The sequence below is a fragment of the Lichenostomus cassidix genome, chromosome 10 (genome assembly GCF_008360975.1).
Source record: "Lichenostomus cassidix isolate B80296 chromosome 10, HeHo_3.0, whole genome shotgun sequence".
Taxonomy (NCBI): Eukaryota; Metazoa; Chordata; class Aves; order Passeriformes; family Meliphagidae; genus Lichenostomus; species Lichenostomus cassidix.
The window spans coordinates 2158985-2184998 of NC_139491.1; the positions used below are offsets into that span (position 1 = coordinate 2158985).

The following is a 26014-nucleotide window of genomic DNA, read 5'->3' on the forward strand; positions in this document are numbered from 1 at the left end:
CTCGGGTTCTTTTTCTAGTCTTTGATGCAACAGCCTGCTGCGGGTTACATCAAGCCTGCAGAAAATCCCTCGCTTTTCTCATCCCTTGTTTTCCAGACAGCCGGCACCTCCTCCGGGTCCAGGCGACGGGCGCCGCAGGTGAGCCAAATCCCGGCCTATTCGGGCCGGAGATTAATTTCTGTTTAAATTTAAGATGCTGTTTGGATTAAAAGACTGAGGTGATTGGGGGGGAAGGCAGAGCAGAGTCGAGCCCATGGTCTGGGTGCTGTGTTTTAGGCGCTTTCGCTGAGGGCGCCCCGCTCCCCCCTCACGGCTCGGAGCCGCCGCGCCGCGTTCCGTGAGGGGAAGGCGGGAGCGGAGGGGCCGCGTTCCGTGAGGGGGAAGGCAGCCCACGGTGCGAGGGGGAGCGCGCAGAAGGGTCGCGGTGGGCGGCGGGGCACGGCTGCCTCCTCCTCAGGAGCCGCGGGACCCGGCGGGCTCCGTCCCGCTCCCGCCCCGCCGCGATCACGGGTCGCCGCCCGCCTCCCCCGCCCCGTGACAGCCAAGATGGCGGCGGAGGGGAGGGGGGATCCCGCCTGAGCCGCCCACACGGCGGGAGGCGGCGGGGGCGAGCCGGGCTCCGCTGGGATGAGATAAGGGCGCGGGCACCGAGCGCGCTGCCCCCTGAACCCCCTTCACCGCCCGCTCCTCGCCCCGGGGAGCGCGGCCCCCGCCGGAGGTGAGGGCGGCGGGGCTGTCACCGCCGCGGGGCGCGGGCCGGGGGGCTCTGCGAGGCGCTGCCGCGTTCCGGGGCCGGCGGGGAAGGGCGCGGGGCTGTCAGCGGGGGCGGGGAGGCCGGCGCTGGCGGGCCGGGGGCTGAGGCGGCGCGGGGGCGGCGGTAACTTTCCGCTGGGCCGCGGTGGGAGGGGGAAAACTTTCTCCTTTCTCCTTGTGCCCGTCGGCTCGAGGCTCCCGCCAGCCCCGGCCGGGCCCGAGGGGCTCTCCGGGCGGCGGGGCGCCGGGCTGGCCGAGCCCTTGCTGCCGACCTGCCATGTTGTGCGGGCTGCACGCCGCGGGCCGGCTGGGTGCGTGTCCCCGAATCCGCGTGTGGCTGTGCCTTTCCCAAATCCCTGTGTGTGTGTGTGTGTGTGTGTGTGTGTGCGCTCCCTGAATCCACAGCCGTGCCTTCCCCAAATCCCCGAGTGTGCGCGCCTTGCCCCGATCCGTGTGTGTGTCGTGTCCCCCCGATGCATGTGCGGTTTTTCCGCGCAGCCCCGCTGCGTCAGCCGGAATTGCCCGGCGGTGCTCAGTGCGTGTTTCTGTCCCGACTTTCCCTTTGCCAGCCTGGGTTATCCTATGCCTGGATTAATGCGACGCGCTGGACGCGGTGGTAAAAATTAGCCCTGGCATTTTTATCGTTCTGTCATGAGGTCTGCGTGCAGCACAAGTTGCTGGCCAGGGGAGGATGGTATTCAATAACTTCCCAGTGAAGTTATTTCAAACAGGCTGCGTTTAAAAATGTGCTGCTTCTGCTCTGCTAAAAATGAGGTCTTGACTTGGTGCCTAGCTCCGAAACTTCATTTTTTTGAATTAACTCAGTGGAAGTGTGGTGTTCTGGACAGCTTTTTACTTCATTTCGCGTTTTTTTTTCTGGAACTGTTGCTCAACTGGAGGTTTCCGTAAAAAGTGTTACATTACGGTACATAATATTTCACTTTCTGAAAGATTAAACACAAATATTTAATCTTGGCAAGTGTCTGGTGGTTTAGGGACACTAATTGAGTTAGTCTAGCCAAGGAAGGTCGAGGGGGAGTAAAAGGATTATTTCTGGTTTGTGTGTCTTGCATGCAAGTCTTACTTTATAACAGTTTCTTGCTTTTCTCATCTTTTTTCAAAAATGTAATAGAGTACTGGTGAAACTTTATCTTGCTTTTAGAGTATTCAAGAGTGTGTAAGTTTATTTAAAGTGAACATTAAAGTGGAACTGTGGTAAAGAGAGGTGTTTTTTTAGGGGTAATTGTGACTTGGCACTGAAATAGTTTAATTATCAAAAGTAGAGCATTAGAGTTTCTGTGGTTAGCTTTTGGGGAAGGGGAAAATCGCATGGAGCCTTAAAGACAGAGCAAAAAAGATTAAGATTCTCTGCAGCCTTAAGAGCTTTTGTGATGCACATATTTTACTTCTGGAAATTTTGGGCTCCAGCTGGATTTGAGTACTTTCCTCGAGCTTGAGTGGCTTCTGCTCCTTTGGAACAGCCTTTACCCAATGGGCTCCTCTAAAAAGTGAATTTATTAGAAAGTAGCCAAAAAAAGTATAAGATCTGTTTCTGCAAGCAGTAAGACAAAAAGCACCAAGACTATTTTCTTTAAACAGGGATTTATTTAGAAATGTTTTCTGAGTATTAGAGGTTTCCATACATCTGCATATTCATATTGTTTGTAGGTAGCTATGTGGTTGCAGGTTTGTGTTTCTGGTGAGCAGCTTGTTCTATATGACATAACACCAGCATGGTGCTTAATGGAATAACTATATGTGTTAATGGCAATATTAGCAGTTATCTAGTTAATATAGCTAGAGTTAATTATTAGTTAGAAAAAGCACAAATATTGACATAGCCTGGCACAGACTATAGGGCTCAGGTGAAGAGAGCTGATGCAGGTCAAGCCTTAGAAACAATGTAAATAACCTGCTTCTATTTAGAATATGTGCTTGAAAGGGAAAGTAGAAAGGTAGAGAGTAAAGCCAGCTGGTCCCTAAAGGCAGTGAGGTTGTAACTAATACAGCTGTTCTGTGTGACTCTTAAAAAAGAATTGTGGGCACCACCACTGCCAGAAGCCAATCTGTCAGTTTTTAATCTGCAGGATTTTACATTGAGGGTTTACTAATTTCTAGGTTAATTCCTGCTGTAGTGTGTGATAGCTGGAGAAAACTGTCTTGTGACTCTTCAGAGAGGAAGACAGCTCCTAGACCAAGCTGAATGATAATGGGATTTGGTAACCTTGAGGTTTTAATACAGGAGAAAGAAATTTGCAGCGTCACTTAAATATTCAACATCCTTTATTTCCATCATGCTCCCAGCAGCTGAGTTGCAGTTAGTTTTGCAAGTCATAGTAGGCTGAAATGCTTTTTATAACTGGCTGCAGAAACATTTGTGCTTCCTGGCCAAACACAGGCAGGTTGTGGAATGGGAATAGTACAATAGGTACTTACCCAAAAGCTTTCTCAATCTTAAATTTATCTCATGAAGTGAAGACTTGTAGGAAGTCTTCTTTCTGTTTTCTGTCCTCTCCTTAACTTTGACCTCAGCTTTTAAATATGGTGTTGGCATGACCAGAAATTTGGAGGCCAAATGTTGCCCAATTTATGTTGGATTGAAAAATAAGAAGTCAGTATAACCCTGTAATGTTGTTCAAATATATGTTTGAGGTGTTGGTGATTTCCAAGTTTGTTGCTGTCTGACAGAGGGTGCCAATAGTGAAGGTATTGATTCACGTGTAGCTGTAAAACCCAGGTATTTTTTCTGAAGTTTCCTGGAAAGAACTGTAATACTGAATGGTACTAATAATGAAAAAAGCAAAAATAAGACACCAAGATAATTTCTGTACAAGTGCCTTAACAAAGCATGATGCAATTTATGGTGATTGGTGTATTTCCAGTATGTTTACCTTGCTTGTTACAGTGTTTTAATCAGGCTTCTCTGGGATGTATTCAAATGTCAAGCTGTTGTGAAAATGATTCTCATAAAAAAACCCAAACAAAAACCCCCAAAACCCAAATCAGGCTATTCCTTCCCCACTTCACAATCCTTCTCCGAAATCAAACACATGAAAATGTAGGAGCTTTGAAGAAAGTTTAGTTGGAGTGCAGGTGGGGTTTGGGGGGGCTGAGATGACTTGTCCCTTGTCCTTCTCTTGTTGCTTCACTGAGTGGTGACAAGAACACAGAAAAGGCCCTGGGTCTCTTCCCTTATATATCAATTCTGTATGTAAATAATACTTGCTGCTGCAGACACAAATAATGATATAATTTCTTGCCATACTAAGAGCAGCAAATGCTGTGGAAACTAAAGGCAGCTCTACCTTGTTTTAATTGAGTGATAGCCAACAGGTGGGGGATGAATATGTTTAAACTGTGAAAACATCATCACTGCTCAACTATTGTTTAAAATCAGCTGTTTCTAACACTGGTACTAATTAATTACTTGAAGTGAATGAGGTTCTTTGCTCTATGGCATAGTAAACCTTGGATATTTTCTGCTGTCCTTCAGTTCAGGTTTAGTCTGTGCCTGCTCTGGAAGTTTGGTCTGTGCCTGCTCTGGAAATAGGCTGCTAATGCTTATAAAGTGCTCCCACAGACTCCAGAGTCAAAATTAAACCATGCAGGACAGTGATGCCAGGAGGTTTGATGTATAACACTCATTTCAGCAGCAGTCTCTGATGCAGAAGTAGTCACTGGTAGTTCCCCAAAGAGCTCAGAAACAGTACCAGGAGGAAATTGAGAAGTGGAAATGAAAGACTTCAGAAAGTGTTGGCTGGCCCAACTATTTTAAATGGTGTATTTTTACCTTCTCACTATATTAGATGTAAGATATATTGCCTTATCTAATATATACATGAAAAATGTATACATGTCTAATGGATATATTAGATAATGGTTACTGGAGAGGCTGAAATAGAGTGAACTAAGTAAAAATGGGAGGGGAGTGAAAGGAGGAGGAACTATGGTCAAAAAATAGAATGAGAATAATGAGTGTGTTAGAAGTAAGTTAGCCAGTTATAACCTCCCTGTTTAATATTTACTGTAAATCTTGACTTTTAAAAATCTGGGTCAGGAAAATCATTAATGCTAATTAATAAAATAATTTCATCTTGGCCATCTGAAATGAAAATGAACAAGGCAGTAAGTGTGATGTATAAGTTATAAGTACATGTCTGTAAATAACAAAGTCCCAAGAGAAAGCTCCCACCTTGTGTGCAAGCTTTATGCAAACACAGAAGATTGATATATTTCTATATAATTGGTTGATATATTTGTAGGTGAGCTGGTAGTGGTACTTGCACACTTACTTTTCTGTGGAGTGGATGCTGAAAATTTTGATATCTGGATGTAGAGATTTGCTGGATGAGGGAGGTATTAGTGAGTGTTATCCCTCCATTAAACCTTTCCAGTGGGGTGTAGGTGATCTGCAGGCAGCAGTTACAGCCCTGCAGATGCAGTCTGTGCATGGCTGTCCCTGCCTATAATTTGTGTCTATAATTTGCAGTGTGGTTGGGTCCAGTTTTCTCATCTTACAAAACATTTTTGCTGGCCAAAGGAAAAAAATCATATAAAATGATTCTAAGTCTCAAAGTGTGTTTTTAAATGTGGCAAAACGTGTTAGAAACAATCCCCATCTGTCTTTTCTTCCATCACACCATGAATTCAAAATTTAATTTGGGTAGAGAATGGTTTCAAAACAAAGCTGAGGTTGGTATGTGTGTCCAAATGCAGCAGGGTGAAAGCAGGTCACTTCTGTCACTCTTGGTTGATGCACTTTGACATTTTTGGTGACAGATTTTGGGTTTGAAGCTCAATATTGGAAGATTTTCTGTTTTCATTTGCCTATATCTACTGTGCCAAGAAAAACAGAACATTCTGTTTGGGGGACTTCTCCTTTTAAAAAGTTGTTGTATAGTAAATAGTTGTACAAAAAACATGGATGAGCCACTCTCCTGAACTGTGCTTTGGATGAGGTAATATTTACATTTTATTGTGCTTATTTTGGCTTTCCCCCCCTGATTTGCTACAATTTGTTTTCTGCAACCCTCCCTACAAACACAGTTGTATTTCAGAAATCCTTTCCGTTCTTTGGTTGTGCCTTTTGGCCGTAAATGCTGTAATCAAGAAAGAAAAGGGGAAGTTTTAAAACAACTGGCCCTATTGAGATTTGTCTCTGTTATGAATCTTGTGGGATACTTGAACAGCACTTTCCTGAATTTTTGTAGGCAAGGTTGAATTTAATGGGATTTTGCTGTGGCACAACTGGAATGATCACCGAAGCAGCCTGTGCCTTGTTAGAACCCTCTTAGTAAATTGGTTTGCTGAGACTACAAACAGCACTGAAAACAAATAGAGCATTTGGTGAGAGAGGGAGAAATGTGTAGGAGATGTGGGATTTGCCTGATCTCTCCCTCAGGGTGAAGTCTATTCCTTCCTGCCTTCTCTCTGCCACTTATTCTGCTTCCTCCTCTAAGCTTTGATGCTGTAGGTGACCAATTCCTGCTCACTTCACTGCAGTCATCCTGCTGAATCTAGATTAGCCTCTGAATTTAGGCCTAATCTTTATTTCTTCCTAGGCATTGCTGAACAAGTCTGCTTGTCCCTCAGTTCTTGGCTACATTCCTGTTTTCTTCTCCCAAATTCATGGTCTTTTGTTTTGTCCCTGTGCTTTTATCCAGCACTTTTCTGTTTCCCAGCACCTCTTAGAGATCCTTTGTTGCCAAGTTTTCTGAGCTCTCTTGATTATCTCCTCAGCTATTTGGATCAGACATGCAAACCATGACTTGGTACAGATGATTGTGACTGGGCCTGTGAAACACTTGGTAGCATTTCCAGTCCAGTGATGCAGGGCAGAAAAATCTTAGGTTTTCTCCTGGGGTTTTTGTGGATTTTTTTCTTTTTTTAATAAAAATTGATGCAGTGTCAAAGGAAGCTTAGTGGAGGCTGGTGGCTCTTTGTGAATTATTGTGTTGTTTGACATCAGTGAGTGCAGATGTGTGCAGTAGGGTCTAAAAAGTAATGCAATTGATCACTTTAGCCCTGTTTTCTCTGTTGCTGTCATTTGTGTAATTGTAGTAGGAAATGGGAAGTAAAAGTACAGGTGATGTCCTACTAAAAATGAAAATGCTGTGAGAATTTCTGCTTGTATTTGGGTAATAGTACAAGTCCTTTGCATTGTTTCTTGAAGATCCTTTATTTGATACATAGAGGACAAGAAACTAGTTGTAAATAAGTTCTGCAAGTGTTACAGAATAGAGCTGCAAATACACTGGCAGCAGTTCTGGCTGTGTTTCTTGTGATGCCTAAATCTATATTTTTTTCTTTCATGTAATTCTCCTCATTTGCTTTCCTGAGATTTGACTAGAAAAGAAGTTTTTTGAAGTGTCCACAGGGAAATTAATCATGTGTTAATGCTGCATAATTCTTGGGCTTTTTTCAGCTATGCTTGAGGTCTTCAGGTGATCCCTAAATTTATAATTTCTGGCACTCCTGGAAACTCCACTTGTGTGGTTGGAGAAAATTGTGTTGTGCTACTGCTGCATGCTCTTTGTAGTCTTGTGTGAAAATGTTCAAAGTTAGATAGAAAAAAGTACTTGGCTGTAGCTGGTGCAGGTCCATGGTGCTGTGTGAGGTAGAGACCTGCACTGGGGCTGTCAGAGTAATGAGCTAACAGTGCTGGTTTTTCCTGTGTGATCTCCAAGAAATGGCTTTGTACATTGGGGTTATGAACAGAACCTTGAACTTTGTGATCCCAAAAATACAATTCTGATAATCTAATTCCCCAGATTTTTCTGCTTCAGGAATGGAAGCAAATCTTTCATGGTTTGCATCAACCCTCCTGAGATGTTTCTTTCCAGCCTCTCTTATGTTACACTCTGCTGCAGTCTTCTCACGATAATCTTCTGAGAGTGTTCTCCAAGTCTTGGGGAATAGAAGCTTCCTTTAAACAAAGTTCACTTATGACTACAGCCTAGCTGATGCTAATGAGCTGTTCTGGGAGCCCAGAGTCTGAGTGTCTCCAGTGAGGTGATATCCTCAGTCCCATGGTGCAAAACTGCTGCTTCAAAATGCTTCAATGTAGCACAGGCTCCTCGGGCATGCAAGTGCCTTAGTGTAAAACAGCAGCTCATGCTGCCCTTGGTGATACCAATGTTTAAAAGTGGCACTGCTGGTGTTTACCAGATCTGAAGAAATATTGAATTCTGGCAGTAAAGGGCAAGAAGAACTGGGGTAAGGTGGCTAGGTGAAAGAGTATGTGTGTGTTGCTGATTGTGGAGTAAGAAGGATCTGCTTAAATATCAGAATCTTGCAAAGAAAAATGGTTTGAAGTAGACTTTGAAAGGTTTTTGGGCTGAGAGAGCACTTTGATAGCTGCCTAACACCTAGGGATGGACATGAAGGGTATTGATCGTCAAAATAATGGAAGAGTCGAAGTAATTTGAAATGGCTGGCTCATCTCTTCTTTGATTTGTTTTGGTTTAAGACATTAAGTGTTATTTGCATTCTTAAAATAAAAGTAGCATAAAATAAAAGCAGCATAAAAGTTGATATTTTGTTTCTTGGCTTTAAAGTCTGGTTTCATTTACTTTTTTAGTGAAGTGATATGTAACCTTATCTTAGCAAGTGAGTCCTACAGCAATCCACAGTATTCATTTCTTGTGACTGGTGCAGTGAAGTGTGCAGAAAGAAAGTTTCAACAAATGTGTACCTTGTTTGATTCTTATTTTTACTGTTTCTATAGGGAATGAAACTTTAACAAGAAGTCTATGTTAAAGCCTGGCTGACAGCAAGAGAGGCAAAGTGTAGAAGCAATGCCCTGATGAAAAGGTAGGGAACACATTGGTAGAGTTTGCAAAAGGCTTGTGTTCTGCCTTGGGAATTCCTGTGATATTAGAGGCACTTCTACTTTGTTCCCTGGATTGTTTGCTTGCTGTGAAGGAAATAATGGAGGGAAAAAGGGTTTATCTGACAATTTTGCCAGGCAACTTTGGCAGTACAGAGATGGGGTGAAGATTTTCCTTGTGTAACTGCAGTCACTCACATGTCTTGAGACTGTTGAATTCCCATGTGATTTGTGTGGTGTTATGTCTGAGAAATGGTTCTGAGTAGCCATAGCAGGACTGACTGATCCAGTTAACTTCACTTTGCTCTTGCATGCCCAGCTGACACATCTCTGTGGGCTGGTTGCTTCAACAGGCTAATGTAGCAATGCATGGATGAGATGAGGTGCTGGGGGCATTTAGAACTTTACTTGCAAGTTTTAATAATTGACTTCTGATTTGTCTGTTCATCTGCGCTACATGTGCCTTCAAAGGAAATAAATTCTTGAAATATCACTGTAAGATTAATATTTTTTTTTTAAATCATCAGCTTTGAACTGTTTTTGAAAAGGTTGCAAAGCCCTACACCAGTTTCCAGCCTACCGTAGGAGACGCTCGTTCTTTATTTACAAATAAAACATCTTTGGAGTCCAGCTAACAAAGTGAGATATCACCTGGTTTAGACAGCAAATGGATCTAATAAGGAACTCAAATTAATAAGCAATTTAATGTTCTCAAAGAAAAATGCAGGAAGGCATGAGAATGATGACATGACAGATTAGAAGATTACAAGGCAGTTGTTGTATTTGTCTGCCAGAGGTGGACTGGCAAAAACCATTTTAATGGAGTCAGATGGTCCTTACTGCTGTCTGGGAAAGAAGCTGACATGGCTGGAGCAGTTCTTCTGGTCTGCAGCCACTTAAAAGTTACCTCTATAAAATCCTGTGGGTAGCAGCAGGTTGTAAGAATTAGATCAGTATTTTTTTCCTTGGAAATGTTGCAGTGCCTCTGTAGTAAACTGTACTTTGTGAAGCATCATGTTCCTGCTGCACAGATGGAATATGTGGCACATCCACATCAGCTCTGGTCATGTGATGGAGAAAAGCTGATGTGTGCTTTCCTCTTATAGTATTTGAATGAGAAATGGGATCTTTTCAAAAAGCTTGGACACTGAATGAATTACAACAGTGGTGACAAGCAGAAAAAAATCTTTAATTAGTATTTCCTAGATGTTTATGAAAAAAGAGGATGTTAGAAAATTACATTGAATAAACAGTGAAGCTGTGTTTACCCTTTGTCTTTCAGCAAAGTAATCAAGCTAATAGTTTGTGGATCTGAGAGATTATCTGATTGTTTCCCCTGTTACTATATTTTTAGAAATTACGAAAAGCCCTCTCATCTCTAGTCATGCTCTGCAAAGTGTGTGTGTTTAATAATTTTTTTACACGTGACTTTGCTGTTTGCAAGGGTATTTTGCTTCTTTCTGATCTTTATGGTGTTTCATTTATAGTGGTATTAATTATATGAAATCCATTAAAAATCATTATCCTGAGATGGCTCAAAGACCATATATTGCACTTTCCAGGAACTTTTGTAAGAGGTTATGGTAATGATCCCATGGCATTGTCTTCAAAGTGCAGCCTTTTTACCCCAGATTACTGAAGTGTAAAGAAGCAGTGGAAGCTTCTCATTGTGCCACTCTTAGTGTTGAATTTCATCTGGAACCTGCTGCTTTGAGCCACCCTCTTGTGCAGAGTGACTTTTTCTGCTGTGATTTTCATGTTTCTTTGGTCTGGGATTTTTTTTTTTTCTCCTCCTCAAAGTTGACTTGCAGTATGGTGAGATGTTGTAGGGAGATGAGTGAGGGGAAAAAAGATAAGTGTGGAAGTTGTAGGGAAAAATATGCTACTCTCTGGATAGAACTTGGGCAGCATTCCTGACCTCCCACACAATACAATCCAAGGGCTGGAGTGGAGACCCCATGGCCAGGCTGTTAAACCCTTGCAGAGGAGGGAACTTTGGGACTTTCTGGCTGATAGAGCCACACAGCAGCTGATAACCAAGGGAGATAAGGAAAGATATCCTGCTGTGCAATCAGCAGCTGTGGAGAAATCTCTCTCCTTGGACTGATGCATGTCCTCATCCCAAGGTTATCTCAGGTACTATCCTGAGCTTCACACCCCCAGGGGACACCACTGCTCAATGAGTAAGATGTGTGACTAAAGTCACTGTGGAATAGCTTCATGGTAAGAGTTTCTACAGAAATTCATCATCAGTTCATGTGAAATGCTCTTCACAGAATGATTATTTGTCACTGAGTTAGCTTACTATTGTATACCTTCTTTCTGGGGTCTGTTAGCATAAAGTTTGCATAAATCTGCTCTCCCAGTAACCAGATGTCGAGATTTGAGTTTGAGTATCAGAATAGCTAAGTCAGCCTTAGACTAAAATACCACTGAAGTTTGTCTTCTGCATTTTATTCCAATTTTACCTGCGAGCCTTTGTATCAAAAGACAAAGATCTTAAAATCCTTGTGGAATCCCTGAATGGTTTGGGTTGGAAGGGACCTTAAATATCATCTCATTCTATCTCTGCCATGGGCAGGAACACCTTCCACTATCCCAGGCTGCTCCAAGCCCTGTCCAGCCTGGCCTGGGACACTTGCAGGTATGGGGCAAATATGAAGGGATAATACATCATCAGCTAGGCCTTTTTTTTCCCTCTCTCTTCTGTAAAATCTGCATTAAATTATGAACATCTTGCTGACTTGTGTATTATGTGCTATAACCTTAGGAAGCAAATTTGTGTGATAGCAGGTGTTTGTATGTAGGGGATTCTAATTTTAACTACCTCTAAATGAGGAGAGCTTGTCCCAGATTTTCTTGAAAGAGCTTTTGGGAATAAATGAATGTTTGAATTTAAGACTTTTGGTATAAACTTATTATGGAATAATGGTGAGGCTTGAATTGTGGTAAAGGTATGATGTTTCAATATAATATATAAATGTGTTTGTATACATGTTGTTCTGTTTATTTGTAATGCTGTCTTGGCTGATTAAACTGGAGTAGTGCTGTTAATACTCTGGAGTTATAAATCTTGCTTGCAATTTTAACAGCCATCATTTGTATAATTTCTGATTACTAAAATGTTAGTTTTGTTTCATCCTAAAAGGCATCATGAATCACTCCAGAAATCAGTGTAGTTTTGTGAGATGATGCTGGTGAGAAAAAGAAAAAATGTCAATGTTACAATAGCTATGATGTAGTTTTACAAAGAGTTGTTAATGTAATAGAATATCTAGAACTTCAGTCATATTAGCTGAAAGATGTCAGTGTTTGGTCTTATGCCAGAGTTTAAGGATACTTAGTTAAACATCTTCTCTCCATTCATTTGTTCCCAGCCTGCCTGGGTTTGCTGGAGCCAGATGGACAGTGAGATAATAGGCAGCATATGCAGAGGTTGAATTTGTGTGTCTTTGAATATATCACTCAAGGAGGAGTTTGAATTTGTAGTTATTACTTTCATATATATGCTGAGTAACATATTCCAGATGTTTTTGAAATAACTGAATTTAGGTTAAACTAAGCTCAGTTTTGGAACTGCATTCGCTCTTCAAACGTGAGCTGAACAGTTATTTTCAACTGTTACTCTCCTATATATTTATGATTGCTTCCCAGTAATCATGTTTGCTAAAGTGCCCCATATTGCTTATTAACCATATAGAAAAATAAAAGTTAGATAATTTGAGGTTTCTTCTTGGCATTTTCTAGAACAATGTAAATAAACATAAAATAAAAACCTTTACTCATTTCCTTGCAAATTTAGAAGCATGTTTGCCAGTCCAGCAAAATACAGCCAACCTACATAGTAAGAGCAGGAAGAGGGAATTGCCTTTCTTGTGCTGGTGGGTGAGGTTGGTTGGGGTGACCAGGCACAGCCTGACATTCTTCCTGCTTGAGCAGGGACTGGTGCTGGAAATCTGAGGCCAGCTTGAAACAATTTCATTGAATGCAGATTATCGTTTTGGGACACAATTTTCCAAATTACCAGTAAGAAATGTCTGAATTTATTACGTTTTAACAAAATTTTTTTGGTCAAGTCCGAGAATCATGGTGGCATGAAGTTTGATAAGGCTTAATACTTGCTACATAGAGCAAAAACTAAAGGGAAATAAAGCAATGGGAATAAAGTTTATGTGAAAACTGAAGTCTTGTACCAACCATTCAAACTGTTTAAAGTTCTGCTTGTTCAGTTTTGGAATGTCAGCAAGCTCTTGAAACTCCTGTGTGGTAACAGTTTCTCTTGCAATAAAATTCTGCACCCAAACAAAATTAATTCAACAAAAGAGAGTCTTAAATAGCTTGTCTGGTTTAAAAAGTCTGGAACTTGATGACAGTAAACTTCCTGAAGCCACTCTAGCAAGATTCCAACACATGGGTGACTTGGATAAACATTTTTAGCCCATTTCTCAATCTTCCATGAGAGAGCAGAAAGCATTTTCTTTATTTGCAGGCTATGATTTTCTGGTTTTAAAGCATAATTTTATCATTTCTGCTCTGTATTTCTTTCCTAGCAGTTGTAACACCTTGTAATGGAAGATGGAAGACAAAGGGGCTCGTGTTGCTGACTACTTTGTTGTCGCAGGATTAACAGATATCTCAAAACCACTGGAGGAGGAGATCCACTTCAACGATGCCTGCCATAAAATCGCCAAACCAAAAGAACCCATTACAGACGTGACAGTCCTTAATAAGTCCCTGGGGGAGGAGGTTCCTCAGGGCTATCAATGCATAGATGTTACTCCCTCAGGCCTGTCTGCAGATCTCAATAATGGCAGCCTTGTAGGACCGCAGATATACCTTTGTTATCGCCGAGGGAGGGATAAGCCTCCACTCACTGATTTGGGGTGAGTGCTTTTCCTGTTCCACTGCATGATTTTCACTGTTTGATTTTACTAAAGAGCAGATAAGGCAGGTTTACGGAAATGCCACGCTTTTTAAATATGAGGTAAAACTCTAAACAGGAAGATATTTGTTGACCTGAACATACTGTAACACAGTGTGGAAGAGGAAATACATGCTGAGTGAATTTTAATGGCAAGTGTAATCTTTCCCATTTTGGTGTTTTCAAAGCCATTTATTATTTTTAATGTGTATGTTTGGATTGGGATAAGATGCTTGAACTATTTAATACAGATTAAAAAGAAGTATGCTATATGACATTCTTAGGATCAGGCAATTAATCTTTAATAGAACTGATAACACTATTTTGCAGTAAACAAAATGCTTAGAAGGAGTTATATATGAGAACCACTATAGCATCATCATGAAGCTTTTCTGTTAGAATACAGGGAGATACAATGTGACCTGAACTTGTTGGTAAAAATGTTTTGCTCAAACATGAGACAAGAGCTGTGATTCAAATTCAAAGTGTTTTAAAACAGTTCCTTCTGACTTGTTTGCATCCCCTTTTAACTAGGGTTTTATATGATGGGAAGGAAAGAGTAAAGCAGGGCTGTGAGATCATTCAGACCACCCCATATGGGCGACCTGCCAACATCAGCGGCAATGCCTCATCACAGCGAGTGTACATCACCTTCCGAAGGGCCTCGGAGAACATGACCCAGAACACCCTGGCTGTCACAGACATCTGCATCATCATACCCAGCAAGGGAGAGACCCCTCCTCATACCTTCTGCAAGGTGGACAAGAATCTTAATAACAGTATGGTAAGACTCAACATCTGGGCTTTGTGCACTTGGTACTCAGTGATGTGACGTTTGTGGAGTTCTTGTGGCAGTTCTTGGAGTAGCTGGTGAAAAATTTTGATAAGCGCTCTCCAAAGATAAATCAAATATTGGAGGAGTTGGAGGATTACATTCCTTTGTTCCTACTTAGAACAAAGTCTTTCTGGAAGTCTTAGAGCAAATGTTTGAGTTTTTTAAGTGCTGACTTCAGCATCTTTGGATTGATTTTTTAGAACCTGTTGTGTACCATGTGTGTAGCTGGAGGCTTTACAGATGTGGCTGTTTCTGACACTGCTTGTACTGTTGTGGGAATTCTGTATCTAACAACTTCTGTTGGCTTCTGTTTTGTTTTCCAACTCTTCCCTTCACCTACAATGCTATTTTATGAATGTTATTCTCCTCAGTAGTTTCACAAACTTCTTATTTGAAGAAACTTGCTTGTGAGTGATGTTGGAAGCTGTTGACTGTAAGCGCATTTCAATGTTTAATATGGTTCCAAAGCCTGACCTGCTAAAGTACACAGGTTTCACAGCACTTTGATTTGCAGAACTGAATGTTTAGGTGTCTCCTGGTTAAATCTGCAGCCTCATGTGCTGGCTCTTGCAGGGCCCTCAGAAGTCAGCATGCTGGGGAGGATGCTGACCGCTCTGCAAGTGGGATCATGTAAAAAACATCATGGGAATTGATTTGTGCTTGCTTTTAAATAAATGCCTCTAAGCATCAACCAATGGATTTCTCCATTCTACTGGTCCCCATACTGACTGGGTTATGGAGGTGCTGTCTTTTGGAAGTTGTTACACCTTTCTCCCTTCTATAAAAGTTTTGTGTTCTCCTCTGGGTGCTGGTATTTCCTGTTCCATGGCTTTCCCTGTTCTTTATTCTTATGTCCAGAAATTGAGAACTTAAATACTTAAAATTAACAACATTATTATTAATTATATTCTATTATGTCCATTTGTTATACCTCATCACTTAATCCAATAATTTCTTTTATTTTACAGTGGGGTTCAGCGGTATATTTATGTTATAAAAAGTCTGTGGCAAAAACCAACACCATATCATATAAAGCTGGTATGTAACCACTATTTAGCTTTTTTAATCTTCAGTTCAGGATGTACAGGCTCATTTGGAATGTGATACATTTTGTGTTGAAGAATTGACACCATCTTGCCATTATCCAAAAAGCAATCTTTCCCTAAAGAATTTGTTAAAAATCATGTGCTAAAAGAAGCTTTAGAACTGGGTATCATGACCATGCTGTTTTAAAATTTACTTTTAATTGGGAAGCTCAGCTGTGTTTTGATAAGTTTCTACAAACCTGGGTGTGTCCCACCTCTGGTTTTGTTGCTGGTAACTCTCTTGAGGATGTGTGTGTGTGTATATATGCAGAAGAAAATACCATAAAAATTATTTGATGCATTTTCATGATCACTTTCTTTGTGAAACATTTTGAAGAATCCTGCAGACTTCTACACTGCCTTGAGCATCATCGGCACTGAGCTCTTTTAAGTATTTTTGGATTGTGTATATTTTATTGTTTTATTTATAAGACGACAGAATTAGATTTGCTATGACTGATGAATCGTGTTGGGTTTGCATTTGTTGTGTGGGTTTTTTTTAAACCCTGATTTTGTTTGGCATACAAGTCATGAGCATGATTCACACTTAAGCTTTAATCCACTTAGATCCCTTTTAGATGCTGCTCTCTGTAAACAGGAGTTCAGGACGTACTAGAAGGCAGCCAGTACATTTGTAAATAAATAAAAATTTTAAAAGGCCCCTCATCTGGGTTAGCTTGCACAAAATTTTGATTCTTGGCATGTGGGGGAGCCACTGCCCTTTTTGATTACAAGTTTTTGGTGCTTATTAATATTCCTCTTTCTATTAGAAAAGCGTTTAGTGATTGTGCAGTCTAATGGAGAGAAATCCTAAATCCTTTCATGCAGTATCTGTTATCAGTGTGGAATCCCCTGGGCTGGCAATCACACAGGATGGATTGCTACAGCCTCTGATGTAACTGAGGACCTGTGTGCTAAAAGCCTCTGCTTCAGATCTTCATGTCTTACAGCTGTGTAAAAAATTTAAGTCCAAACACATTGGTCTGGCAGCACAATAGGTGAATCCTCAGCTGAGGTGGATCAGCATAATTGATTTGATTCTATTGATATTAAACTATCTAATATCTAACATATATATATTTTTCAGGGAATGTTTGGCCAGAATTAATTGGTGTGTCAGTTGAAAACATCAGTCTTATTTCTCAATTATTCACATTGCCTTTTTTTTTAAACTAGAAATTAAATCTTTGCTTATACTCGTGATGAATGTGAGCTGTTATAACAGGTGAGCTGCACACAGCCTGCAAACAGAAAAAGATAAATCAGTTTTGATTAGTTTCTCGAATGGAAAGTAGGATTTCAGTGTAGTGCTGTGGTTAGGTGAACTCTCCTTAGGCCATGGGAGCATCTGCCCCTTCCAGCTATTCCCTGTGCCTGATTATTTACACTTTCACTGATCCTCTGAAGTTAGTGTGTGCTCATATATGAATTTTCTGGCAGTTATTTTATGGAATGAGCTATTACAAACCTGTTTCTGCTGGTTCTTCAGTAACTGCCTCTTTGCACATTCTATTTATAGGTTTAATATGCAGATATCCCGAAGAAGATTATGAATCATTCCCATTACCAGAATCTGTGCCTCTTTTTTGTCTCCCTATGGGTGCAACGATTGAATGTTGGCCATCTAACAGTAAATACCCTCTCCCAGTTTTTTCTACGTTTGTACTAACTGGAGCTTCTGCAGAAAAGGTATTTTGAAACCTTGAAAAAAAAATTAATTTAACTGAAAAAATTGGGTTGTTTATCTGTTCAGGATGATGATAATGAATTTATTCACTTGGGCTTGATTCCAAGGCTGCTTTGAAGAGTGACTTGCAGTTGTTTCAGTGTTGATCATAAACCTGTGCTCCTTTGCTTTCCAGTCATGTTAGTCTGTGGAACTGGAGAGCTATAAAATTGCACTGCATATACATGCAAGTAATGCTGGTTTTATTGCAAGCATGGAAACGACCTTGCATGTGCATACTTGTTCTAAAAAGTAAATTGGATGTCAGGGGATGTGGCTTTGAGTTGTGTATAAGGGATTCCTAAAATAGCTTTAAAGGCAATTGGAGGAGCAGCTGACTGTGGTTGTACTCTTTATAATCATTATTTTTCTCTCAAATAAATAGTTTTGTAAATTACTTTCTCATATGACATTAAGTGTTTTAAATAAGTAATACACTGTCTGGATTTTTACAGCCATTAAAATATTCCAGAATGGATTGCTTCAAAAGATGATGCATTAATGCATATTTTCTGGTATAAAATTACAAAACAGTACTTTTGATTTTCTGTGTGTTTGGGGTTTCTCACATTGCTTTGAAGATTGAGGCAGAATTATTGACTTCAAATCAATGATGTGTTTGCAGGTATATGGTGCTGCTATTCAGTTTTATGAGCTGTATCCTGAAGAGAACCTCACAGAGAAACAAAAATCTCAGCTGGGATTAGTCGAGGGAAAAGACACGTGCAGAACAGTGCAGACAAATAAATGCATCTGCCTGCTCTCTCACTGGCCTTTCTTTGATGCTTTCAAGAAGTTCCTTACCTTTCTGTATCGTTACTCCATTTCTGGGCCACATGTCCTTCCCATTGAGAAGTAAGTGATTTCCAAAATTCATATCAGTAATTTCTGTTGATAAGAGCTTTTTTTTTAAGTTGTAAATTTCCTGTGATATCCTTTTTACGTTAGTCATCAAACATTAAATATAATGGCTGCACTTTTCTCCTCTGAAAAATGTATCTTTACCTACTTCCTGAAAAACCTAGATTTTTATTTGTGATTTAAGTGCCTGCAAAGGTCTCTGAAAGCTGTTTTAATTAGCTCTGCACCCTTTAGCCATAGTGATTAGGAGGAGCAAGATATAAATCCTTTCTTAATCTTGCACACATCAAGTTAGGAGAATTAAATGTGTAGATTTGCATTTTTTCAAATGGCTATTTGTAGTGTAATGAGAGATTATAAAGCAGATAGAAGATAACTAGTGCAAAATATTCAATTTGTGATAAATAAACTCAATTTCTTTCTCACATAAAGGATTTCACATTGTAAAATGCAGAGGAAATCCTTACACCAAGAAATGGTCGATAGCTGTAATTGATATGTAACACCATGTAACATTTCTAGGGTAATGTTTTAATGCATCAGATTTCAAATACACTATTTGCTTTTTCTATTTTATTACACATCGGTCTTTTTTCTGCTGCAAATTAAATACTAACTTTTAGGAGACTTCAACTTTGTGGATTAAGTATTTCTTGTGATTGTTTATCCTCTTCATTATTCCACCTCCCATCACTGTACTTGTTTGAAAATTCTGATAGTGTAAATTTCCAATGATGAAAACACATACATACATTTTCTTTTTTAAAGCTGAGGAGTTTTGAGTTTTGGGAATTAATAAGTGAATATGAGAAAGGCTTTATCAATTTGGATTTTATGGATTTATTCTAATTTCTCTGATTTGTAAAGGGGTCAATTTACTGCAGTCAATTTACTAAATTTAAAATAAATATAGGATTCTATAGTAGTATCTAGCCTACTTTCTTTGCCTATTTTAATGATGATGGTTGTGCCATACATGTATTTGAGTCTTTTCAGTCAGCCCAACTGCTACAAACAGCAGCTTTCCCTTTTTATGTGACACATTCCATATTTTGGCCTCCATCTTGATACACTGGCAATAAAGAAAAACCCAAATCAATGCTTCCTTGTGGGTTTGACTGAATTTCTTCACAGTGTAGTTGCCTATGGCATATTATTGCTAACATTTGCAGAAATCCTGGTGAAGTATGTGCTGTAGGATGGAGTTTAAGATGAAACACCTGTTTCTCATGGGTTTTTACTGACCCCATTTAACTTCTTTTAATGTGTAATTGTCTGTTATGTAGAACTACACATCTAGAACTTGTGTAAGTTTAATCAATTCATAACACTGAGAACTTTGTCAGATTCTAAAACCATTTTTCTATATTTGTAGTAGGTGGAAAAACTTTATTGCTTTTTTCATCAGCAATTTTGTATAACATTTCGTATTTAAAAGTGAAGAAAATGGATGAATTTAATGATTCTTCTTGATACTCAGCCATGAATATTTTTTTAAAATAACTAGTTCTAGTCTCTGAGCTTTTAGTGCTATTTCCAACTCTCTCAGAAGCAGGATTTTAAAATGGGACTGTGATACTCAAACATCAATATACCTACTTCACAAATGAAAAAAATCCTCGTAATTTTTCAATCTCACAAACTAATTTTGTATTCGGAAAGAGAATCTGCCCTCCCATTTTCTTGTGACCAGTAGAAAAATAGGTTTTCAAGGTCAGAATATCCCAATAGGGTTTAGGATTTAGGTGCTGGGATTTTTGCTCTGTTTTCTAAATAAGTATGTGCTATTTTTATACAATGGTTTCTCTTACTGTCAAAAATTTTGTCTTGAGGTAAAGTAGTTTTAGCTTAATTTCTACTAAATCAATATTTTTCTTTTCCTCTAGACACATTTCCCATTTCATGCATAAAGTACCTTTTCCATCCCCTCAGAGGCCAAGAATTCTAGTTCAGGTAAGTATAATTTTCTTTAATAACTGTGTCTAAGGTGAAGATAAAACAGGTTGGTAAGTGGGAAATGTAATGTTTGTGCTCAAATTATTTTTGTTCAGGATTTCTTCTTCTTAAATTCATACACTTAATGTGAGAAATCTGTAAACATTCTGTTTCCAGTTTAGGTAATGACTTTAGTGAGTTAGTACAAGAAGCTGTTTAGTGAGCTTAGAACTTAATTATTTTTCAGAGTCTGTGAAAATTAACGAAAAACTACTCTAAGTCAGCATCTGGTCTGCTTGTGCAATAGCTTTTCAAAAGTTTTCTTCTTGCTACTTTATGAAGGCTGAGTGTAAAATAAATAAATAAAACTAAAACCAGATGTGAAGTGTATATTCATGATTGCCCCTCTTCCCAAAGGGCTTTTTGCTCTCCTCTCCCTGATGGACAGCTCTCGGTGAGAACTGCAGGAGCCACACACATTAAAGCCACTCTATCAAACATGTCCCTCTCTCTGTCCTGCCTGCAAGACTGTGTGGGAGTGAAATAATTGCAGGAATTGCTACCTATTATTTGAAATTTCAGCCATGTTGCTGTTGGCAGGAGAGAAAAAATCCTGCTCTCGAGGACTTCTGAAGTGTTATTAAATCTTTTTATTTCCTCCTAAAGAGGCAAAATAGGTAGAGACACGTTAAAATTTTTATTGCAGAGAAAAGAGAGCTCTGTTGCAGTTATAGTATCCTACCAGTCCTGGTTTTGATTAAATAGTTACAAAATGATGCTATTCTCTGTTATTACTTGTGTAACAGAAAATATGGAGAGCTCTGTGCAGTTCTGAGTCTTAATTTTGTAGCCCATATGGGGATGAAGTCTTTCAGAGCAAATCCAATCCTGGGTTATGTCTTTATAGCATGTATTGAGAATTGAAGATGCTCTTTAGTGTATCAGTGATATTTATTAATGTTACTGAGAAGGGGTTGGAGAAGTTATGCTGAAACTTCTGTCCTTTTTCTTATGATTTTAAAATCCACTTAAAAATCTGGCATTTTTACATCTTGCTTTAGGGTTTTGGTATTCATATTCAATAAAATATTTGTGCTAAGAAACACTAAACACATTTATAGAGACTGTGATTGAGTTCAGAGGAAAGCATTTAATGCTTTTAGTTTGAAATTTTCAGGAATTTTGTCAAAGTATGCATAGGTTTATATGCTGGAACAGAGTCTGAAGACCTAGATATAAGTGATGTGAAAATTATGTCTGTTACACCTTGTTTTCAAAATGTTTTGTGCATTAAATAAGTTAAACCTCAGGAGCTGATAGTACAGATGGAGAAAACACTGCTTTTATGATAGGCAGTGGTAACTGAGGTCTGTGAATAAATTCTTCCTTCCAGCTGCTTCCAGGGATTTAAGTTGTGTTTCAAACTGCACTGAATAAAATCACAGGTGATTGTGCCTAAGACATTTCCTCACAATTAGCATGGGAAATGCCTGTATGGAAAATTGCAAGCTTTTAGGATTCCAGTTCTCTCTGAAGCCTCTTAATGGAAAATGTGGTAGTCTTTTGCTAAGCAATTAAACTTTAAGTTTCAAGGAAATTATAGCCATTAGTAAAACACTCTGGCATGGTCCTGTTTGCCAGCTTCCAGCTGCCATTGTTGATAGATTCCTTCCAACCTGAAATCTGCTGGACTCTGCTGTGTGTCCTCTGTCCCCTCATTGCACAGATGTTGCTGTGCTAATGTATCACAACCTGCAAACTTCCAGAGCACACAGAGTAATGTTTGTCCCTCTGGGAAAGGAGGGTAATAAGTGCCCCTTCTGCCTGAGGGAAACGTGCTCCTTGAATAGATGCTTAATTGTGTTTATGTGCTTTTGCTGAAGCACAGAAGTCAGACGACATCAGGCTGATGCTTCCTTTCAGAGGGTAGCTTACGAAGGTTTGCCTCAGGCTGAAAAAATGAGTCTTCTGAATTCTTCCACTGAACAAGCTAATGGTGCTGGTGGTCCCAAGGTGACTTACTTGACAAATCCAGCATGTGGTGTGGCCATCCTCATTTGTCAGGGAAGTGGGATGTGAAACGTACAGGGAAACAGCAGTGCAGACACTCCTTAATTCCCTGTGTTTGGTGCATCTCCAGGCACAGCATTAGGTGATTTAGTGCTTCTAAGTCATCGGTCTTGTCTTCTGGCTTCTATTACCCGATCACCTGCAGTGAGTGGGTCTAAGGTGAAACACACTCAAACCTGAAATATTTCTAAAAATGGTCTGAACCTGCAGCTTAGTTCTACAAGTTGCTGTGACTTACTGAGTTACTACTGCTTTTATAAACAGAAAATGCAGGCAGGATTAAGCCAGCTGGTATCTTGTTACCCTGGATTTTCTATGGCAGAAAACATCAGCTGAGCTTTGATAAACTGATTGTGTATTGTTATTCTTGTACTTAGGTGAGTCTTCCTGTTCATGCTGAGTATGTGAATGATTTGCTCCATGCTATGTCACTGTAAGAAAGAAATGTGGTTTAATAGGATCTTTGCCTTGCATCTTCAACTAATGCAAATTTTAAAGATTCTATCAGAGCTGAGCAGTTTCTACCAGCCAAAAGCCTAATTCTCATATGTCTTCTGAAAAAAATATGGCTTTACATTATGACCTGCCATCTCTCCTCTTTATGAATTTTTATCCCTTTCTTTACCCCTAAATCCAGAAAGAATTCCCCCCAGCCCCTGGAAGCTGTGTATGAACTATGGGTCCTCATAGCCCTTAAAGTACAGAAGGCTTCATTTTTCACCAGTTAATATATTCAAATTTTTGCAGCATTAGTTAGTTTAAAGTCCTCTTTATGAATATGCAATATATTTGGTTCTGGCCAAGAAAGGAAGATCGTGCTTTGCCCGGTTTTTACTGAAAGATCCTGATGCATATTATTGCACAGCACCTCTTATGGTGCTATACAACTGAAGTATACAAGTTTCAGCTTCATTTAAATTATTTTTAAGTGTTCTTTCTTAGAGTTGTGTAATTTCTACTAAATATTTCCAACATTCAGGATAAAAATAATGTATTTTAAAATCTTTTCCCAGCTCTCTCCACACGATAACCTGATTCTTAGCCAGCCTGTGTCATCACCCCTCCCACTGAGGCAAGTAGCAGGATCTTGTTCATTGTGAGATGTGTTCTGATCTATGTTGTGGAAAAGATTTGGTATTTTGAGTTGCAGTTGTGTAATTAATTTATCTTGTCTGGTGCCTTTGGAAGCTGGTGTATCTGAAGTTTATTCATGTGATTAGACCTGCACCCTGACAAGGCCACATACTTAATTAGCAATATATTTAGGGGGGGTTATAATAGTTTTAGTGGTTCTTGAGGGAGAATATAGATTATTAGATCCCAGTTCTTGGAGTTGATACCTGTTGATAGTACAGTTTTTTGTTTTGGAAGGGAGTTGAAAGCCTTCTGTGGCTGTCTTAACTTCTATGTGTTGGTGCAGGACACTGATTAGAGAAAGATATGTTGTCTCCCTGTAAATTTCTTCCCCAAAAGAAAAATAGTCGTGCATGTGTCCTGAAAATAGTCTAGACTGAGTCAAGTCTCAAGGAATCATGATTACTGTTGGGAAGTAACCATTCCTCACTGGACAGTGAAGTGTACCGAGTATTCTACCAAGTAATCGTCTCTAAAAGAAAGATTTGCAGATTTCCATTTATTTTATTATTGAACATTTCTTTTTTTTATTGGCCCTTGTAACTCACCAGTGTGTTTATGTCCTGTAACAGTGGTGGCAAGTTTTCTACACTACTTCAGAATTTAGGACCTGAAAATGCAGTAACTCTGCTGGTGTTTGCTGTGACAGAACATAAAATCCTCATCCACTCATTGCGACCTTCTGTCCTCACGAGTGTGACAGAGGCATTGGTCTCTGTAAGTACCAGCTTTTAGTCATACACCTGTAAAAGGAATAAAAGAATGCTTCTTAGATAAAATGTGCAATTAGTAATAGTGCTATTAGGCTTAAAGGTTACTTAAAAATAAGAATTTAAATAAAGATCACTGGAGAGAAGAATTGCTGTTGGTAGTGACATCCTATGAAGACAGAAAAGAGAGTAACTGGTTTTGATTCTTAGTCTGTAAATGTTGTAAATAAGTGTTTGATCATCACAGTGAGCTAAACGTGAGTTCCTGATTTTCCCAACTAGCACTATATCTATTCCTGTGGAACTGTAAATTAATTTATTTTCCCTGCCTGTCATCACTAAGCACAGTTTGCTATCTCCACTTTGTCCAATCTGTTATACTGAGGAGCTTTTTTCCTACAAATTGAATTTTAGAGAAATTAATGCAGTTTTTAATTAATGATCGACATCTAGATCTCAGTAATAACTATCTGCCATGTTAAATACTTCTGAAGTTCGTGAAGTGTGGTTTATACTTGCATAGCCTGTATTGCACATGTTTAACCTGTGTTTTTGTCTCTGCATGTTTTCCAAGATGATATTTCCCTTCCACTGGCCTTGCCCATATATTCCTCTCTGTCCCTTGGCACTGGCAGATGTGTTGAGTGCCCCATGCCCTTTCATAGTGGGAATTGATTCCAGATACTTTGATCTCTATGATCCCCCACCTGATGTCAGCTGTGTTGACCTGGATACCAACACAATTTCTCAGTAAGTATTTATCAACAATTTTTCTTCCCTGTTAATTTTTTTTTTTTTTTGCTTTGTGTCTGCAAAAGCAGAAACAGACTTTTTGGCAAAACTTGGAGGGGTATTTCTTTTCATTTTTCTTTTAATTTCTTTTCCTTCTGTCCATGCCAGTTTTAATAATTAGAGCTCAGAACATGGCATGAGTGTTGTTTGCTGGTGCAATGACAGGTGCTTAAAACCATTAATCCGTCTCTGGTGAGTTGTAACTGGATTGATTTCAGTGCTGAAGAGTGTGGCAGTGTAACCATCATCCTGAAATATGTGGCATTGGTTGGATGGCTCTGATCAGATCTCCACACAGTAAATCAAATTTGACTTTGTTGGTTTGCAATCCTTCTCAGTCCAGTTTTAATGGAGTGAAACCTTTCTCTGGTGGGAGAGAACATCATGTGAACACATTCCAGTGTATACTTATGGTTTTGTTTTTTTCCTTTCCAGAACTGGAGACAAGAAAGCTATTGCATGGAAGATCTTACCAAAGAAACCTTGTAAAAATCTGATGAACACTTTAAATACTTTGTATCAGCAACTGGCCGAATGTGAGTGGGAAAGTACATAGTAAGATTCACATTTGGGCATAGTGTGCCACAGAAACAGATAAATGTCGCTAATTAATATGTTCCAAAGTTACCAGTTCCATTAAACATTTATTTTTACAGAGTGGGAAAATCTGTGCTCTAAATCCAGAGATTAGAAAGTGTGTGGGGACTTTTGGGACAGAGGAGACTTCATATATGTATATAAAGCAATACTTAATAGATATCCTTCCCTATTAATGTTAGCCTCATTTAAAAAAAAAAAAAGGCAGAGTTTCTATGAGAAGGGAATAGTAAAACAAAGAGTAGGCCAGGACCTAATGAAGACTTTCATTTTTTTTCCATCTTCAAAGTCTGCTCAAAGTTTGCTGATGTCTTGGCAATTGAAATTGAAATAACTTTTAATAATACTTCACGTAAAAATTTAAGGTGGAAATAACAAATGTTTTATAAACATTGGAGGGGTTAAATGTAAGACACAATTACTGGACATCTCTAAGGAAAAATTGGTTGTTAATAGAATCCTCAAATATTGCAGAGCAAGGTGTATTGAACCTTGATGTGAGAAGTATAAAAATGGATGGGGTGGTTTTAGTGAAATTCATTATAACAAAGCACTTTTTTTGTTAAAGTCTATTTACACATTCCTGACTATTGAGGTCATTAGAATTTGTGTCCTGAATAGAATATCCAGAAACAGAAATTTATTGGGATGTGGTGCATAAAGAAGTGTGTAGCTGATGGGTGATGAAAATTATCTGGTGCTCCAGAATTTTGATATATTTTACTGATGCTTCAAAATTTTGATATCTTTTACTGCAAGGGCTTTTT

The 26014-nt window shown here is 39.4% G+C and overlaps 1 protein-coding gene across 7 annotated transcripts in view; it reads left to right on the plus strand.

The window, feature by feature from the left end:
- Nucleotides 1-26: 26 nt before the first annotated feature.
- DENND4A (DENN domain containing 4A) overlaps nucleotides 27-26014 on the plus strand; it is a 48829-nt gene continuing 22841 nt past the window's right edge. For 2 of the 7 annotated variants that reach the window (XM_085070272.1, XM_085070279.1), the window contains exons 1-12: nucleotides 582-718; nucleotides 8480-8565; nucleotides 13132-13464; nucleotides 14037-14286; nucleotides 15306-15375; nucleotides 16942-17111; nucleotides 17774-18003; nucleotides 19896-19962; nucleotides 23028-23086; nucleotides 23721-23865; nucleotides 24433-24608; nucleotides 25086-25186. In XM_085070272.1, coding sequence (XP_084926398.1) covers nucleotides 13157-13464; nucleotides 14037-14286; nucleotides 15306-15375; nucleotides 16942-17111; nucleotides 17774-18003; nucleotides 19896-19962; nucleotides 23028-23086; nucleotides 23721-23865; nucleotides 24433-24608; nucleotides 25086-25186 — 1576 coding nt within the window. In that variant the 5' untranslated portion in view covers nucleotides 582-718; nucleotides 8480-8565; nucleotides 13132-13156. Of the gene's footprint in view, nucleotides 139-580; nucleotides 719-8479; nucleotides 8566-13131; nucleotides 13465-14036; nucleotides 14287-15305; nucleotides 15376-16941; nucleotides 17112-17773; nucleotides 18004-19895; nucleotides 19963-23027; nucleotides 23087-23720; nucleotides 23866-24432; nucleotides 24609-25085; nucleotides 25187-26014 lie in introns of those variants that run through there. The other 5 variants (XM_085070274.1, XM_085070275.1, XM_085070273.1 and 2 more) reach the window with 5 other exon arrangements.